The following is an 18,904-nucleotide window of genomic DNA, read 5'->3' as shown; positions in this document are numbered from 1 at the left end:
ACCTATTTTCCAAAGCATCTGAAGGCCAGACAAGGAATAATGGATGGAAACTGATCAAGGAGAGATTCAACTTAGAAATAAGGAGAAATTTTCTGAGTGAGAATAATCAACCCGTGGAACAGAAGTTGCCTTCGGAACTTGTGGGAGCTTCATCACTGGAGGCTTTCAAGAAGAGACTGGACAGCCACTTGTCAGAAAGGATGTAGGGTCTCCTGCTTGGACGGGGGTTGGACTAGATGACCTACAAGATCCCTTCCAACTCTGTCAATCTAATCTAATAATAAAGTGCTATAGTTAGCTTGAACTCTGTATGTGTGGATCTTGTTTGAGCCTAACAGGATTTCTACCATTTTTAGTAACCAGCAATGTTCTTTATATTTGGCTCTGGGCCTATCCTAATAAAAAATAAGCATCAATGTTTACTGTAATACTAACCTTATCTTTCCATTATATTTCAGATAAAACCTGTGGTTTCTCAGTATTTGAAAAAGAAGAAATTACAATACAATGAGGATTCTTACTGGTCCCGCTTGAAGCTATTCCTGGACAAATATGAAGAACTGATGGTCCATGCACCTCCTATTTCTGAACTTGTGGGGATTCAGTAATGGTACTTTTATGGCTAGAGCTAGGACCTTAAGGCAGCATGGTTTCTTTTTCCAAGATCAATACATTTAAAGACTAAGTTATCAAGGGAAAATAAGTATGTTATTTATGTCTTCCATATCGGTCAAGCAAAAATGCTGCCCAGTAATGGGTCATAGGGGAAAATCAATAGTTCCAATTAATTCAATTGTATTATCTTTGATTTTCTTCTCTGCTGTAATAATCTTTGCACACTGATATATTTAATAGATTATTTCCATTCTGCTATTCTGCAACTTGAGGGAGGGAAATCTAAGGGCTATTTAATGTTCTTCCTCATAATTAAAATGACTTCCAAGTTAAAAGACATTTGCATAGTACAAACTTTGACAAGTTCGGTGTAGCAATTTCTTTTCCTCATCTTGGGTATTCGACAGCAAAACATAGATCACTGCCACTAACTGATCTAAAATCCACACTGCAGAAAATGCAAGCTATCTTCGCAATATATGCATTTTTAGAGCAGCTCAACTGGTGCCTTCTAGATATGCAGAGACTCCAATTACCAGAATGCCAGCTAGCATGGGAATTTCTGAAATTCTAGTACATCTGGAAAGAACACTGGGAAAGAAACTTATTAGAGGAAGCTTTTCCTAGAGGTTAGAAGAAACATGAAAAAAAACTGGCATTGACTGTTGGACCGATATTTCCATAGCTCTGATTATATGAGAATGTATGTGGTAAAGAAATAGCTCTTGTCAGATGCTTCATAGATTTTCATTTTTTAGCACACTCTCAGCAGATAGCAATCCCTAGACTACTTTGACTGTTCTGGGAAGCTATGAATGGTCAGGTCAAGTCTGTGCTTAGTAGACCTCCATAGACTATCATGTTTGAGGGCCAAACTGGGAAATCAAAAACCACCCTGGAAGACGGCAGCAGTAGCCACTTCTGTACAGTTGCCAACTTCCTACTCCCCATATATGGGATCCGTTATTGCATTGCCAAGAGTTGAGCTTGACCTGAAGGAGACTTTACTAAAATTTCTCCTCTTGCAAGAAGCCCCCCCCCCCCAAAAGCTTCTGTAAACTACGATGCTGAACGGTTGAAGGAAATAGAATTGTCATTACCGGCGGATGTTTTATTAACACAAATGATGCAAAGAAGGATTGTATAAAAGTTCCTGCTGACAAATGTGGTGATATCTATGCAAAGAGAGAATAAATTATTTCCCAATCCACTTTGTGGAGGGAGTGTGGTTTAATAAAAGGAACAACGTAAAAAGCAAGCAGATTAGGCAAGGAAAAGCAGCAAGTAGATATACTTGAAAAAAATATTTTGAAATAAACACTAACTGACCTGATGAGTTGGCATGGCCCCATTTTTTTAGCTAGTCAAAATCAGTCTTTAACTGTTCTCAAAGTAAAAATGTTTACGTTCACACATTTATGATACAACATATAACTATTATATGAAAATTACCTAAACAATCATGTGCAAGGAAACCTACATATTTTGCTCTTGTTTCTACCCAAGGGCCCATTTTCCACCTTCTGGAGACGTGCCCAATGATCACTATTTACTATTTCTGGAATGGAGGTGCATACTGTAGTGTTTTCTCCAGCTTGTTAGCAGTTTCACTTGAGATATATTCCTAACACTGCTGAAATATGTCTATCAGGAAAACATTCTTTTCAAATATGTGTTTGAATTATGTCTTTACATAATTAATTTCTGAAAGATGGTTTGGGAAAATCTGGAATATTACTAAGAACAAAAAGGCTAATTGTGCATCAAAAGAAAAAGTGTGCATCAAGAAGCTAAGCTATGGAGAGCAAAGAGAGATCGCTTCACTATTCTGAATATACGAATCTGTGATGGATGCTTAGTGTGTGAATATATGTATCTTTTGAACAGTTCTCATACTGTTCAAGAAAAATATAAGCTTCCTTTAGTTAGGTTTTAACTCCTAGTGGCTTCTTTGTTGGCAACAAAATGGAAGCGATTTTCCAGTAACATTTTGTTGAGCGTTCTTTTTTATTTTTCAGCTTAGCCTACAACCTGCTGTATATCAGAAAAATCCTACCCTAATACTCTACTTGATTGATTAGGGCAGTAGATGGACTTCAATTCCCAGAATTCCCCCAGCCAGCTTGTTGGTTGGGGAATTCTTGAACTTGAATGCCATATGTCTTAAAATTCCTGAAGTTGAGAAACACTGACTAAGGGTAGTACATGAATTCAGTCAGTAAGACAAGTAAATCATGTAAATCTAGCAAGGGTGACTCTAGACAGTTATGGTTTATTGAATAAAACATGCTTAATAAACCTGGTTTAAGTGTGATGTCTGAATCCAGCTATATACCTGAGTGGATAGAAAATGAAAATAAATGATAGCTGATGTGCCCTATTGTTAGTTACAAAGTTGTGTCCAATCGATCGCGATCCCAAGGACATTCCTCCAGGCCTTCCTGTCCTCTACCATTATCTGGAGTCCATTTAAGCTGACGCCTACTGCTTCGATGACTCCATCCAGCCACCTTATTCTCTGTTGTCCCTTTCTTCTTTGGCCTCAATCTTTCCCAGCATTAGGCTCTTCTCCATTGAGTTCTTCCTTCTCTTTAGATGGTATGCGTTAGATTTGAGTTTCATCTTCAAGATCTGGCCTTCTAAAGAGTAGTCAGGGTTGATCTCCTCTAGGACTGACCGATTTGATCTCCTTGCAGTCCAAGAGACTTGCAGGAGTCTTCTCCAGCACCATAGTTCAAACCGCTATGTCTAGTTCATGACAAATGAAACAACAGGCATTGAAAGTCGTCAAAGAAAAGTCTGCCTCTAAACATTCAGATACATTTCTGGAAACCAGCCTGACCTTTAAAAGAACACACAATTAGTTTTTTTTTAATTGACACCTTCCATTTGATAGGGACAGAGTGAAATTAAGGCTTTATCATTTCAGATTGGAAGTGAACATCACATAGAAAATAATCCTGAGTTGGCAGAGCATGGTTAGGTGATTTAATAGCCAATCAATTTACATTTACTAATTTAATTATCAACATGATTATCAACATGAATATTTTCTGTGATAGCTCTAAAGACTTCCCAATCTAGCAGCACAAAGATTAAAAAGGGGGAACATTCAACACAGCTTTACTCTGATTTTGTTTGTGAATTAATTCCACCCCTACATGCTGCTAACATAATTACTGTTCAGTTTGGAAATGAGAAGTTTGACCAGCTCTATCCTGTCTAGAATAAAGCATAACTATGGGTGTATTTAGTCAACCTAGCTAGAAGCAAATACCTTTAGGGCCAATGGGCTTATTCATAACTAAATAATTATAGTATTTCGCTCTTAACAAATACTGAAACTGAATAAAGTGTAATCTGTGGCTGGGTTGAGATGTCACGCTAAGCCAAATGGGATTTATTTGAAGCCAGCTGTGTATTATGTAATAAATCACAGCAAAACATATGGAGTCTTAACTAGGACTTCTATATAGAGCTGCAAAAATCTAGATTGCCACAAGATAGTAGCAAAGAGATTTAGAAAACTCAATTCTTTCTGCCATTTAGTTGCTTGTATTTTTGCAGTCCATATATGCTAGTTTAGCATAATAGATAAATCCACTGACATAGATATGTATTTGTCACACTATTCTATGCTCTATGTAATGCTTCAACAGCAACATTATGCAGAACACAAAAGGGTTGGAAAAACTAATCAAAGAAATTAATAGTATGAGATAAAGGGGGAAAATAGATAAAACTATTTTACATCAGTACCTTTCAATATATTTTTTTCCATATCTTTTTGAAAATAATCTTTGGGTCTAAACACTGCTTTACACATTGCTTTTTTTCTTTAAATTTATCTTGTTCAAATTGTCATTAAGTTCCCCATGGCACTTCCCTTTCCTCTCAATCTTTCACTCTTCATATAATTGTTGCACAGTCTCCTCCACACTCTTCATGATCAAGCCATCTCAAAGTATTTATTTCATGCTGATCTCTTACTTTTGTATTTATTTAACTTTCATTTACAATCATTCAGCACACATTCATATTTTTTTTTGAGAAACCCAACTCTAATTCCCAATGTAACAAGTTGGCAGAAGACTACTCTTATATACAGCCATTTTTGCTTTCTTTTTTTTCATAAACATTCCTTTTGCACAATAGGAACTTTACCAATTCCTTCTTTCAGTAGTTCCATGTCCTAAAATTTCTCTGTCCAATTTCTTACTTTTATTAAATATATTGCAAAGACATAAACACTTATTTACTTGCTCTAGTTTTGTTATGCCATTTATTATTTAAAAATGACTAAAGATCTGCACAAAGTCATACGGGAAAAGGCACTTTTTTCAAATAGCCTCTTTCCTTTCTAGGGCCTTGTGAGCGGGCATTGAATGCTGGTCTGAAACAGGACAAAATTTGATTACCTTATTACAAGACAGTAGTAATTAAAGGTAGTCAGTCAAAGGCTTCTTATCAGTAACATTATCTCAACATTCCAAACACTTTTCAAAGGCAATTTATCCACAAACTGTGTGTTACTGAAAGCCAAGTGGTTGTAATTCTGTACTAAAATGGCTAGCACTTCAGGGACAGCCTAGCTGAGGCAGGAACTTTAATTATATAAATACATTCCTCTGCTATGGAAATGCTCGAGTGCAGAAATGTACTCAATTCCTGGATCTGATTTTTCAAAGAGTGTACAATCCTATTTGATAAGAGGCCAAATCCTTTTGCCTGAACAACAGCAACTGCTGCTAAAGCAGAGAGGCTAATTTTACGATTGCTCAAGTGGACATTCATAGAAGTTCTCCCTTGAAGATCATATTGTTTAACACCACAAGGTCAAGGTTTTTGGGGCAAGGCCAACACTTGGGGACACAATGCCCTATATTGAGCATGAACCCTCACATATAAAGAACACACAAGGAGGACTTCAGGGAACTGGACTGTGGGGAAATGAAGGCAGATGCAATATTTCCTTCTCTAGTATATAGTCTATTGCCACAGAATATATCAGCAATCAATTCATATGTTAAAAGAGGATTATGTAGCATTGAATAAAGCTATCGATGTCAGCTATTCCTTCAGGAAGGAATCAAAGGAGGAAAAAAAAAGCATACAGCAATGTTTCTCAACCTTAGCCATTTTAAGAGGTGTGGACTTCAACTCCCAGAATTCTCCAGCCAGTGATGCTTGGCAACTGGCATGTATTTATGATGTTGCACTGTCCTGGGGTCATGTGATCAATATTTGTAACTTTCCCAGCTGGCTTCTGACAAGCAAAGTCAATGGGGGAAGCCAGATTTGCTTAATGGCCAAATGATTCATTTAACGACTGAGGCAAGAAAGGTGATAAAATGGGGCAAAACTCATTTAACAACTATCTTGCGTAACAATGGTAATTTTGTGCTCCATTGAGGTCTTATGAGGACTACATGCAATTTAAATTAGTGCTAAAAAGATCAGCAGTTATTTGGTGAAGCCAACATCTGTTTAGCCTGCAGGATTGCCACAATATTGCTGCAACAAGAGTTTCAAGGTGGTTTAGGAAGCATTTGCTACTTATGCATATAATGAAGCAATGACCTAACAGCCGCTTTAAAATACAAAATCTCTGCCAACTTTTGATTCCTATGAATTTTGATGGGAAATGTAATTATAACCAGCTTCTTAACATTGGCAACTATTATAATCAGCCTGCATCTATCACATATATCAATACTGTCAATTTGGTGCCCAATGAAAACAAGTATATGCACAAATCACCTTAAAATGTCAGTTGAAATCCAAGTTTAATCATACAAGATATTTGTGGTTTGCAACACAAAACAGACTGTTTTTAAATAAAAGTCTTCAATTTTCCCAGCTACTTAATTAAACAGAAAACTGACAATGTCAGGGCACCACAAACTGTGGTTCATTTTTCATTATTCCTATGGAAGTTATAAATAATCATAATTCTGCAGATCAAAGACCACCAGATGAAATGCGATGTGGCAACTGTGTGATATATTTTAAAAAGAGAGTTTATGTAGCCTTGCTTTATTTTTCCATGGATGGCTTATCTAATGAACCTTTTAGGAAGTTATTTTTGGCTTCAAGGCCTGAAATAGCTTTTTAAAAAAGGCATAGTCTGGAAACAAGAATAGTTCTGAGATGGGTACAATATACCCATCCTTCAATGAATGAGTCTTCACCAAACCAAGGTGCCTCAGAAATCTTCAACTACAACTCCCTGAAACATGGCTGTAAAGGAATGATTGGAACTGCAATTTCATAACCCGCATAGGGCATCAAGCATGTAAAGGCTGATATAACAGATGATTGCCAGATTGATTTGTTGTTGTGTTATTTTATATTTTTAATTTAAAAACAGAGATGTGTTTTTAAAAAAACATAATACCTATAAAGGACAGGTGATTACTGAAGCTATACAATTAGAGCCGAGGTGGCGCAGTGGTTAGAGTGCAGTACTGCAGGCCACTTCAGCTGACTGCTATCTGCAGTTCGGTGGTTCAAATCTCACTGGCTCAAGGTTGACTCAGCCTTCCATCCTTCCGAAGTGGGTGAAATGAGGACCCAGACTGTGTGGGCAATATGCTGACTCTGTAAACCGCTTAGAGAGGGCTGAAAGCCCTATGAAGCGGTATATAAGTCTAACTGCTATTGCTATTGCTAAAGTTCACTAGAACATTAGCAAAAGATTCCAAGCAGAATGCATTTTTTTAGATCTTTACTCTCTGCTGATTTTTCTGATTTAAACATTTTATTAGATTATAGAATACATTTTGTTTCCATAATTTGAAAAAAAAAGTACATATAAAGTTTTCAGCTTGACGCCAAAATGCCCACTACATTATTACAGGAAGTCCTTAACTTACAATCATTTGTTTAGCAACTATTCAAAGTTACAATAGCATTGATAAAAGTTACATTTGGCTGTCATCGCATCCCCATGATTCTTCCTGATGTGCACTGAACTGTTAGAAGAATTTGCAGGAAGGAAATGGGGGAGAGAAGTAAGGAAAGAGCAGAAATCCATTTGTGTGGTCACAAAATTCATAGATAAATGAATTCTGATATAACATTAAGCCAAGACTTTAAACTACAGGCAGTCCTTGACTTATGGCAATTGAGCCCATTTCTGTTGCTAAGTGAGACATTTATTAAGTGACATTTGCCCCATTTTTCAACCTTCCTTGCCATAGTTATTAAGTTATTAAAACACTGCATTTGTTAAGTTAGTAACATGATTGTTAAATGAATCTGGCCTTAGTTATCAGAAGATCATAAAAGAGGATCACATGACACTGAGACACTGCAACCATCATAAATACGAACCAGATGTCAAGCTTGATCTTGTGATCATGGGGATGCTGCAATGGTTGTTAAGTGTGAAAAATGGTTGAGTCACTTTTTCAGTGCCTTTGTAACTTTGAATGGTCACTAAATGAATTCTTGTATGTCGAGGACTACCTGTATTATGATTTGCTGACCTAGCAAACAGTGTTCAGCTTTACAAATAAATTAAGCAAAAACAGATTTCAATATGATTGAGCATTCTGTACAAAGCAGAACGTAGAGACAACAGTGCTAAATTAGTTAACTTGAAAATAAAAATGACAGTTCTTAAGGGAACTCGCAGATAAACATACATAAGGTCAGACTAGACATTTCTATGGATCTAATGCAACTTACTTTTGGCACGTTTCATACAATTCTAAGTACAATGGTAATGGTACCCTGAAACTCAACTGCTTTGAAACTCATCTAATTTGATACTCAATACATTTTGATGTGAACATTTTGTCCCAGTACTCATTGTTTGTTTGGTACTCAACAGACAAAGCTAGAACTTATCAGTGTCAACTGCCTTGTGACTCACTACATTATTCCTTATGGGAAAAATCTGTTTGGTACTCATTGTTTTTGGCACTCATCACGTTTCCTGGAACTAATTAACAACGAGTACCATGATTAACAGTGCTAAGCTTCTATCCACAGAAAAGGTTGACCAGGTTCTCCACCTGATGAGCTAAGGAGAGACTTGCTAAATAGTAAACTGTTTCTGTATTTTTCAAATTTTCAAGGTTTAATATGGAGATTGGAGCCAAGAGACATCTCATTAAAATCATGAAGAATTCACTGAAATCTCAGAAATTATAGAATCATAACGTTCAAAGAAGACATTTGTCTGGTCAAAGCCAACCTGCTACTAATTGAAGGAATCCAAACTGAAAATGGTTGCCTAGTTCCACTTGAACACATCCAGTGAAAGTGAGTTCACCACTTTTCTAGGTAACTGGATCCACTTCTGAACAGCGTTTATTGTTAGGAATAACATTTAACATTCAATCATATTTGCCTTTCTTGAACTTAAATCCATTATTCCACATCTGGCACTTTGAATTAGGTTATGACCTTTTATCCATGACATCCTTTCAAGTATTTGAAGAGAGCTATCTGTCCTCTCCAATCTTCTCTTCTCAAGGCTAAAGTTGCTCAGCTCAATCTTTTTTCACAAGCCTTTTTTTCTAGTCCTCTAGTCTTTCTCATGGCTGTTCTCTGAATTTGTTTCAGTTCATCTGAATCCTTACAATGAAGTGCTCAGAAGTGACTACAGTAATCCAGATAGGATCTAAACAAAGCAGATCTGTTTTTTTAGTCAGCTTCAAGGGACTTTCAAACAAAAAGCTCTTGGCACAGTTATATAAAATATAGCTGTTTTTCTTTTGAATAGATTCTCAGAAACATTTTTTGTCTTTGTACATTTACATTAAATGTAGTCTAAAACGACCGTTGACTTACCTGAACGGTCCTTCTATGTGTGCTGCGAGGGGAATCCAAACATGGGTTAACTTTGTCCATTAGCCTAGAGACTGAGTTATGCAAATTGGTGACCACACCTCCTCTGACTGTATGGGTCAGTTTTGTACCAGCCGTTTAATGATGTGTAACAATAACAATAGAGGCCGTAGCTCAACAGGTATACAAACATGGCAACAAAAACAAGTCACAACTAGTCACAAACAGTCATAGTCAAATCATAGAGCAGAAGTCAATCAGGTGAAAGGTCACGACAGCCCTGGCCAGCCGAAGCTGCGGGCAGGTTTGGATTCCCCTCGCAGCACACATAGAAGGACCGTTCAGATAAGTCAGTGGTCGTTCTCCTGTGTGCTGCTTGGGGAATCCAAGCATGGGACATGCCAAAGCAATTAAGGTCCAGGGCAGGAGCTAGGCTGGCCAGGGTCCCCAGCAGGGGGGAGCACCTGTTGCAGTACACGTCCAAAGGAGGCCTCAGTCGAGGCATACACATCAACTTTGTAGTGTCGGATGAACGGTGAAGGCGTAGACCAGGTCACCGCCCTGCAGATTTCCTTAACTGAAGCTTGCATGGCCCAGGCCGCCGTGGTAGCCGCACTCCTGGTAGAATGAGGAGTGATGCGCCTGGGTACCTGCCGAGATTGACTGTCATAAGCAAGAGCGATGCACGCCTTCAACCAGCGACCTATTGTATGGGAAGAAACCTTTTGCCCCATGGACGATGGCTGAAAGGACACAAACAGCGCCTCCGATCGCCTGAAGGACGCCGTGCGTTTCACGTAGCGACGAAGAACTCTGCGCACATCCAGGTGATGCCATTGGCGCTCCTGTGGATGAGAAGGATTGGGGCAAAAGTCCGGGAGGACGAGTTCCTGAGCCCTGTGAAACAACGTGTTGACTTTCGGTAGAAAGGCATGGTCCAAACGGAGAACGACTCTGTTGGGGTGGAAAATACAGAGGTCCGCCTGAACTGACAATGCCGCCAGTTCGGAAACCCGCCTAGCTGATGTAATAGCTACCAAGAACACGGTCTTAAGAGTCAATAGTCGAAGACTGATGGAAGTAATAGGTTCGAATGGAGAGTCCATAAGCGCCCTGAGCACTAAAGTCAAATCCCATGTAGGGTAGCGGTGCACGGTTGGAGGCCGGATGTTGGCCGCCCCCTTCAGGAAAGCCTTGACTTGCGAATGTTGAGACAAGGAACGTCCCTGACCGCCCCCAATCACCATGGCAAGGGCCATGACCTGCCTGCGAAGCGTGTTGGGTGCCAAACCTTTGTTGAGACCCGATTGCAGAAAATCCAAAACTCGGGGCACCGAATCCTGGAGGGGATCTGCCCCAGTCCGGCGGCACCATCTGCAGAAAGCCTGCCAGGTAGCCTCGTAAATCCGAGTGGTGGAGGGGCGACGGGCCGCTTGAATTGTGGTGATGACCTCGTTGGAATAATGAAGCTTGGTCAGCAGAGCCCGCTCACGTGCCACATGGCTAACTGCAACAACTGGGGGTTCGGATGTATGAGAGCCCCCTGGGTGAGCTGGATCTGTTCGTCCGGAATTCTCCACGGGTGTGAGATCGACAGGTGCACCAGGTCGGCATACCAGGGATGTCGGGACCACATCGGAGCCACCAGGAGGACTTCCGCCTGCTCCGCCAATATCTTCTAAATAACCGCCGGTATCACTGGCAGTGGCGGGAAGACGTAGAGAAGGCCGGCCGGCCATGGGCTGCGCAGGGCATCCACCCTCTCCGCCCCAGGAGTCACATATCTGGAGTAAAAATGAGGCAGTTTTGCATTGTGAGGTTGTGCGAACAAGTCCACTACTGGATTGCCGAACCGGCGAGAGAGCTGTTGGAAGAGATCGGGATGGAGTTGCCACTCCGCATGATCCACTGTGGCTCTGCTCAAACAATCTGCCTGGACGTTGGAATCGCCCGAGAGCGACAACAGTCTGGACTCCGCCCAATGATGCAACATCTCCGCCTCCAGCATGAGAGCCCTGGAGTGCGTGCCCCCTTGGCGGTTGACATGCGCTTTGGTGGCCACATTGTCCGTTAGAACGTGGTTGTGGCTCACAATGTCCTGGAACTCCCGCAGGGACAGACGGATGGCCCGGAGCTCTAGCCAATTGATACTGTTGTTCAGCTCTCGACTCGACCAATGGCCCTGTGCCACCCGGTTCAAGGCATGGCCGCCCCATCCGAAGAGGGTGGCATCTGTTGTAACCTGGATATGATCCGGCTCCTTGAATGGGCAGCCCTTTAAAAGCTTGGAAGATGTCCACCACCGAAGGGATCTGAGAGGTTTGGACGGCAGTCGAACTTTGAGCTGTGAATGACTGTTGTGAGACCTTTGATAAGGGAGCAGGAACCATTGCAGGCGCCGTGCGTGAAATCTGGCCCAGGGGACGATGTCGATGCATGAAATCATCTTCCCTAACAGCTGGGAGAGCAGGGCCAGGGGCACAAGCCGCTGAGCTGACACCTGGGCCGCCAGTCGTTGAATGCTCTGACGTCTCTCCAGGGACAGGAAGACTTCGCACATGGTAGAATTGATTACGGTCCCTAAGTGAAGCAGTGATGTAGTCTGCTGCAGATGACTCTTGGGAAGGTTCAGAACGAAACCGTGCTTCTGCAGGGAGTCCATCGTTACTTGAAGATCCCAAAGGGCCTGTTCCCGAGACGGCGACAGGACCAAGATGTCGTCTAAGTAACAATTCACTCTCACGGGAACCGAGCGAAGCGAGGCCGCCACCACCGCCAGGAGCTTGGTAAAGGTGCGCGGGGCCGAGGAGAGACCGAAGGGCAATGCTCTGTACTGGAAATGCCGGTCTGCAAACTGGAAGCGCAGAAACCTGCGATGTGACGGATGAATGGGCACATGGAGGTACGCTTCCTTGATGTCGACTGATGTCATCAAATCGCCCTGGCGGATGGATGCCAAGATGCTCTTTAAGGACTGCATTTTGAACCTTTGGTACTTGATGTACCAATTGAGTCTTTTCAGATCTAGAATGGCCCGCCATCCCTCTGAGCTCTTGGGTACCAGAAATAATATTGAGTAAAACCCTAGGACTTCCTGCCCTCTGGGAACCTGTTCCATGGCGTTGATGGATAAGAGATGATGTATTTTGGCTTCCATGAGGCGCCGTTTCACAGAGCATCTGGGAACTGCGCACCTGATGAATCGCCTCGGGGGGATGGAGAGAAATTCCAGGGTGAGGCCCAATCTCACCACCTGAAGGGCTCAGGCGTCGGACGTGGTCTCCGCCCACTGATGAGCGAAGGCCAGCAGGCAGCCGCCCACTGGCACCTTGCCTTGGGAGTCACCGGTATCTCCGAAAGGACCGGTTACCAGATCCACGAAAGGATCGCCTATTATGGGATTGCGCCTGATGCTGTTGGTGTCCCCTATCCCTTGACCCCGCATGGTCCTGGCCATGATCCTGAGTCTGATGGAACGGTCTATTGTAGTGGGGAACAAAGGGAGCCGCTGAATATCCCGAGTAGCCACCTCGAAAGGCCTGGTGTCTGCCATATGGCTGCTGTCTCCTATTATTGCGCCCCCCAGTGGAAGGGAGAACCTTGCGTTTGTCCCTGGTCTCAATGAGTATGGGATCAAGAACGGCCCCAAACAATGCCCCGCCCTTGAAGGGTGTGGAAGCTAAGCGCCATTTAGACTTAACATCTGCCTGCCAATGGCGAAGCCACAACAGGCCTCTGGACGCTACACTGGAAACTACAGCTCGGGAAGCGAACTTGGCCGCATTAAGAGTGGCATCCGCCGAGAATTCCAGGGCAGCCATAATCTTGGTGACATCTTGGTGAAGACGCACCTCATCAGGGGCTAGCCTCTCCTGCAATTGCTTGAGCCAAAGGACTGAAGTTCTATTAAAGAACAACGCTGCTGTCGCAGCGCGCAAGGCCCATGCTGCAGCCTGGTGAGTCTTACGAATGACAGTCTCGGCCTTGCGATCCTCCACCTTCAGACCCTCAGAAATCTCAGAGGGAATGAGAGCCGGGGAGGCTAGAGCTGCTACTGATGGATCCACAGTCGGAAACTGCAAAATACTCTCCAAATCAGGAGTGGAAGTATACAGTTTCCTGTCCCCATTGCTTGGTAGGGTTACCGCAGTCGGCTGATCCCATTGTTTTTAAATAAGATCCATAAACAGTTTTGGAGAAGGAATCACTTCCTGCAGTGAGACCCGTGGCACGACAAAACCGCGGTCCACTAAAGCGAGCCCAATAAAAACGCGTACCTGACGTCATCAGCAGCGCGACAAATACGACTGCGGAGAAAAAAGGGCGCTTTAAAAAGCACTTTTAAAGCAAGCCGATTCACGTAAAGGTAAGGGTTAGGTTTAGGGTTAGGGTTAGGGTTAGGTTAAGGGTTAGGTTTAGGGTTACGTTAAGCGTTAGGGTTAGGTTTAGGGTTAGGTTAAGGGTTAGCGTTAGGTTTAGCGTTAGGTTAAGGGTTAGGTTTAGGGTTAGATTAAGGGTTAGGTTTAGGGTTAGGTTTGGAGGGGTTAGGGTAAGGTTTTCGCGTTAATTTTAACTTTACCGCTCACAGCGTGATGTTTTCGTCGCGCTGTGATGATGTCAGGTACGCGCTTTCATCGAGCGCGCTTTAGTCTACCGCAGTTTTGTGGTGGAACCGTGAGACCGGCTCAGCGAAAAGGCGTTCAGTGGTATCAAGGCCTACTGCAGAACCATCTTTAGAACCCATGTCTCCCATATGGGTAGCGGCCTTAGCTTTATATAACAATGACTTGAATAACTTGGGCCGAAATAAGCTCAAGGAATTAGGCTGATCAAAGATCAACCCCTCATCATCAGAGAACTCCCAATCAATCAACTCTCCTTCCTCCACTAATGCTGAATCCTCGCTGTAAGTAGAAGGAAGAGGCGAAGAAGGCCCAGCTGTAAGATCGGGAAGATCCACCTGTGGAACCTGAAGACTAGGCCCACTAGGAGCACTGGTAGTCACAGGGGGCTGGTTTCTACGGATCAATTCAGCATCCACCCCCCTGGAAATAGCTGCAGAAATCATCTGGTAAAGATCTGGGGGAAAACCCTGATCATAGCCTTCTATAGGTCTGAGGGCTGCAGCAGTAGGAGTAAAGGTGGCGGAGGGCCCAGCGCATGGCATCAAGTAAGGGCCTCAGTAACAACTGGGGGAAGTTGGATCCCCAACCCCACCCCCCACCCCAGCCTTCGAAATAACGGGTAATGGGCGATCAGGCCTGGTGTCCTGTTGGTTGTGGAATAGGAGCTGGTGAAATACGCTGAGAAACTAGCGTGGAAGGAGAAACTCTACCTTCCCCGGAAGCCTTAGAAATGTTCTTTGATTTATCTTTCTTTTTATGGCCTTTATCCGGAGCCCCGGATGCCTCCCTGGGCCTCTGGCTAGTGGTTCTAGATGCGGCCCTGCCAGGCCTCGAGCTAACCCCCACTTGGGCAGAATGCTGGGCCTCAGTAGAAGACTCTACAGTACCCCCTGTGGTAGATTGATCGGCCATTGCAACTTTAAGAAGTGAAAAGACTCAAATAATACAAAAAGGCCCCGGTTTACTGTGCAAGAACTGCAGCCTCGTGGTCAACAAAGGCAGCGGCAGCGCGATCCTCTCACCAGGCGATCAAGCTCAAAGTGAGGGAAATGGGAGGGGCGATGACTCAGCAGCCTTCCCGGCGTGAAGAGACCAACGCCCGATCTCAAAGTCCTAGGGCGCATGCGTCAGAAACGGCCTCAAAATGGCAGCCGCAATTCAAGCGCCAATATTCAAACCGGCCGTTAGTTAGTAAGCCGGTCCGAAACTCCCCCGCAGGAAGAGATGCCAGCGGCAGCGCTGGAGCGCTCCTGTCGCTCTCAGCAGCGACGCAGCCAGACAGACCGCGCCGCGGACGGCGGGCGGACGTGGCTGGTCCTCCCGGATTAACCACGCCGCGAACAGCGGGAATTCCCGGTCCTCCGATGTGGCTGGAAGGCTTCAGGTGCAGTAACAAACCATCGGCTAAAAGCCTCTTCGCAAAGCCCAAATGGCAAGCCCAGAAGGCAGAACGGGCGCTAAGCCCAGCGCCAAGCCTCCCATCCAATGATCCAAGATAGTTCCAAGCCCCAAAGCGGCGGCTGTAAGAGCCAGCAATGCCTGCTACGAAGCAAAACGGGTAGGAAAACCGGCAGACAGCGAACTGTCGTCTCTCCTTACCTGCAATAATAAACACTCACACACATACACTTGAAAATCCAAACAAAGGCAAACTTTATCTCAGAAGACTGGAGAGAAAATTGGTATATGTCTCGTCTGGCTGGACTGAGTTAAAAAACTGACCCTACCAGTCAGAGGAGGCGTGGTCACCAATTTGCATAACTCAGTCTCTAGGCTAATGGACAAAGTTAACCCATGCTTGGATTCCCCAAGCAGCACACAGGAGAAGATGTAGGTTTCTTATCTGGGCATATTTAGCTAAGGTAGAAACAGCAAAATAATAAACTGGGAAAAAAGCACAAATTGTATGTAAACTCATGAGAGAATATTATGTTGCACCAGACAAAATGTAACTATACTCTGGAAAATTGCATACTTCCAACTCACTTTTTTTTTCTTTATTCCCAATTGTGACTCCTACTCCCTATCACTGGGTTCACCATAGCTTATTAGATGTCTGGCAAAAGGACATGTCTTCTTTTTTGTCCATATGTCTTCAGTTTGGGAGTCTTAAAATCAAATACTCACTTGCTTTTTGAATGTCTTGGTTTTGCTTTAAATTGAGCTGTTTCATAGCAGTGGCCATTCAAACATTCATGTACTGGGACCTTATAAATTATCTGTTCTTTCTTTCCTTGTTCATTGACAGATTTGACAGCCTAGATTTACTCCCTCCTGTCAAATCTACAATCATAGTAGTTTGTAAGTCCTATCACTCCTCATACATTTCTATAGTATATCTGAAATGTAAGAAAGCACATCACCATTGATTCTATATTATTGCTAGCATTTTATTGAGAATAAAAAAAGTGTTGGAAAATATTGCAATTGACCAACTAGACTTTCTGAGCAGTAAAAAGTAATTTCATATTTATGTAGCCAGGGGTGAAATCCATCTCTAGCTGGCCCCCGAGTGGGGTGGGAATGGAGATTTTGCAATATCCTTCCCCTGCCACGCCCACCAAGCCACACCATGGCTACCAAGCCACGCCCACAGAACCGATAGTAAAAAAAACTGATTTTCACCACTGATGTAGAGCTAACTAATGTACATTTCTGGCAGCGTTTTGCTATAACTTTGAACACAAGATCCTCAAAATGTTGAACACTCAGGGTGTCCTCCTCTCCCCCATGTGTTTTCCTTTCCTTGTCCACATTTCCCTGTTGAGACATCTGGGAACCCTAGGTTAAGCCATAGTTTAATACTGTATATCATAACTGACCATGTATATACACATAATAAACGCTAGGCTAGTTTATAGTTCAATGCATTGCGGGAATCTAATAAACATTTATTAAATCGCTATGGTTTAGCCCCATTTGTAAATCCAGCTTATGCACATTGAAATATCTAAACGTTACTAAACGTACGCTTTATATTACTTTCGTTGAGTGAACGATACGCGATATAGTTTAACACCACTACTAAGAACAGAGCACTTCTTGCGTTTTGTTTCGTAGACTCTCGATTTCCGGATTAGTCAATAAGGTCTCACAGCAATCGACGTGATAGGCATTTGACTCGATCGCGGGGGCGTGGCAAAAGAAGTTTTCCGGCGACGGGTGGGCGGATCTATGTTAATGACATATATTTCGCCTTCCGTGATTGGCTCCCTTGCCTTCTGATGAAAGCCGGGTAAAGTGGCGGGGTAAGCGCTGTGGTTTGACGCTGTCTCGCCGCTCTCACGATGAGCCGTAGCGGGGGCGTCCTCGGCTGCGGCCGGCGTCTTTCTGCGCTCGGGGTCTTGCCGCCCAAGGGTTCTCTAGCTGGTGAGCGATCTCTCGTTTTTCTGCAGGTTGTGAATGGAGCTGGGGGGATTGCAGAGAGATTTGGCAGTCCAGGAACAAGCGAGAGGCGGGGAGACTTAAGAATAGTGAGATTCAAAGGGGGCGGAAGAGCTCGGGCTATGGAACGATAGAAAGAGATCGAGGGACCCATCATCCCCTCTCCTTGTCTTTGCAAAAAAAAATCTTAAGAAAAGATAATTACGGTGGAAGGAAAGGGGTGGTGATGGTGGAAGAGTCTGGTTTTTGGGAAGACTGCCAGGATGAATTGCGCCGGATCTCGCTAGAAAAGCACTTCTGGGACTGGTTGCATTTATAGTCCAGTTTATTTGAAGATCAACTCGAGGAAGTTGATGCAAATCGGGAAAAAACAGATAAGTGGGAAGCCCAAACTTGCGTTTCATGTGGTAAAGGGAGAGACGGCCCAATGCAAGTTGTTTGTCTTACAGTGCCTAAGATAACGATGATGAGCCCTTAATGTGACAGGTTGCAGCATCTGCACTAGGAGGTTTTATCACAGTGGTCACCAACCAATGGTCGTGGACCACTGGTGATCCATGAGAAACTTTTGGTGGTCGGCATTAAAATTATTTGCATTTTTTATATTGCACTAAATACTATTTATCTTTTTAAAAGAATCATATTAGTGGTCCCTGGGATTTAAAATTATGAATTTAGTGGTCTCTGAGGTCCGAAAGATTGGTGACCCCTGTCTTATAATATGGTGCTCCCATAAAAAGAAAAGGAGAGTGCCATCTCTACCTGTAGGCCTTTATATGTACATTTTCATTTGAGCATTAAAGTTTGTAAACCAAGAGACTGAGAACAGGGCATGATGTTGCTGCTGTGTCTTTGCACTTATGCATTTTTGCAATGTCATTTTTTAAAGCAGAGTGCTTATTTGTACATTGAAATATGCAGACAGCTCTTCGGGGGCTCTGTATTATAATGCCTTTTTCATAATGCTGGCATTGTAGTCCTGGGCCAGTATTGCCACAGTTGTGTAATGCTGCTGATGGGTATCCATGTTTTCTGCAAAAGTATAATGGAAACAACTGTTGCACATATATACATTAGTTTATGAACTGCTAGTTAATTTAATAAAATATAGATATAGGTACATATTCCCTTAAAATAAGAGAAGGAAAAATCTAATGTTGGATTTAGATCAATTTGGTTGTCAAAGTTCTCGTGGGAGTCATTTGCACATGATCTTGGTTGACATCAGATCAGGTTAAGAAAGAGCATGAGAATGTGACCACTGAGAATTGGTTTGTTTCCAGGCACAATGTAAAGTGGTGGTTATGATGTCCAAAGCCATGGATAAGTTTGTATAAGAATGTTCAAAGGTCACATACTTGTGTTAGACTCTGTCAAAAGTTCTGGGGGCCTTTCTCTCTGTATTACCTTCTATAGGAAGTACATTTGGGGAATGTGTAAGAAGGACTTTGGTGGCTGCACTCAGTCTGTGTATATCCTTG

The 18,904-nt window shown here is 43.1% G+C and overlaps 2 protein-coding genes across 3 annotated transcripts in view; both read left to right on the top strand.

The window, feature by feature from the left end:
- Positions 1 to 2,913, top strand: part of FADS6 (fatty acid desaturase 6) — a 32,329-nt gene extending 29,416 nt beyond the window's left edge. For both annotated transcript variants that reach the window (XM_032212088.1, XM_032212087.1), the window contains one exon: positions 459 to 2,913. In XM_032212088.1, the coding sequence (XP_032067979.1) occupies positions 459 to 608 (150 nt within the window). In that variant the 3' untranslated portion in view covers positions 609 to 2,913. The remainder of the gene's footprint in view (positions 1 to 458) is intronic.
- Positions 2,914 to 17,286: 14,373 nt separating this feature from the next.
- FDXR (ferredoxin reductase) overlaps positions 17,287 to 18,904 on the top strand; it is a 46,651-nt gene continuing 45,033 nt past the window's right edge. Inside the window, exon 1 of the mRNA XM_032211854.1 lies at positions 17,287 to 17,408. Within this exon, the coding sequence (XP_032067745.1) occupies positions 17,327 to 17,408 (82 nt within the window). The 5' untranslated portion in view covers positions 17,287 to 17,326. The remainder of the gene's footprint in view (positions 17,409 to 18,904) is intronic.

This window comes from Thamnophis elegans, chromosome 2 (assembly GCF_009769535.1).
Source record: "Thamnophis elegans isolate rThaEle1 chromosome 2, rThaEle1.pri, whole genome shotgun sequence".
Taxonomy (NCBI): domain Eukaryota; kingdom Metazoa; phylum Chordata; class Lepidosauria; order Squamata; family Colubridae; genus Thamnophis; species Thamnophis elegans.
The sequence above is the reverse complement of the archived record's forward strand: the minus strand, read 5'-3'. Positions and strand labels throughout refer to the sequence as shown.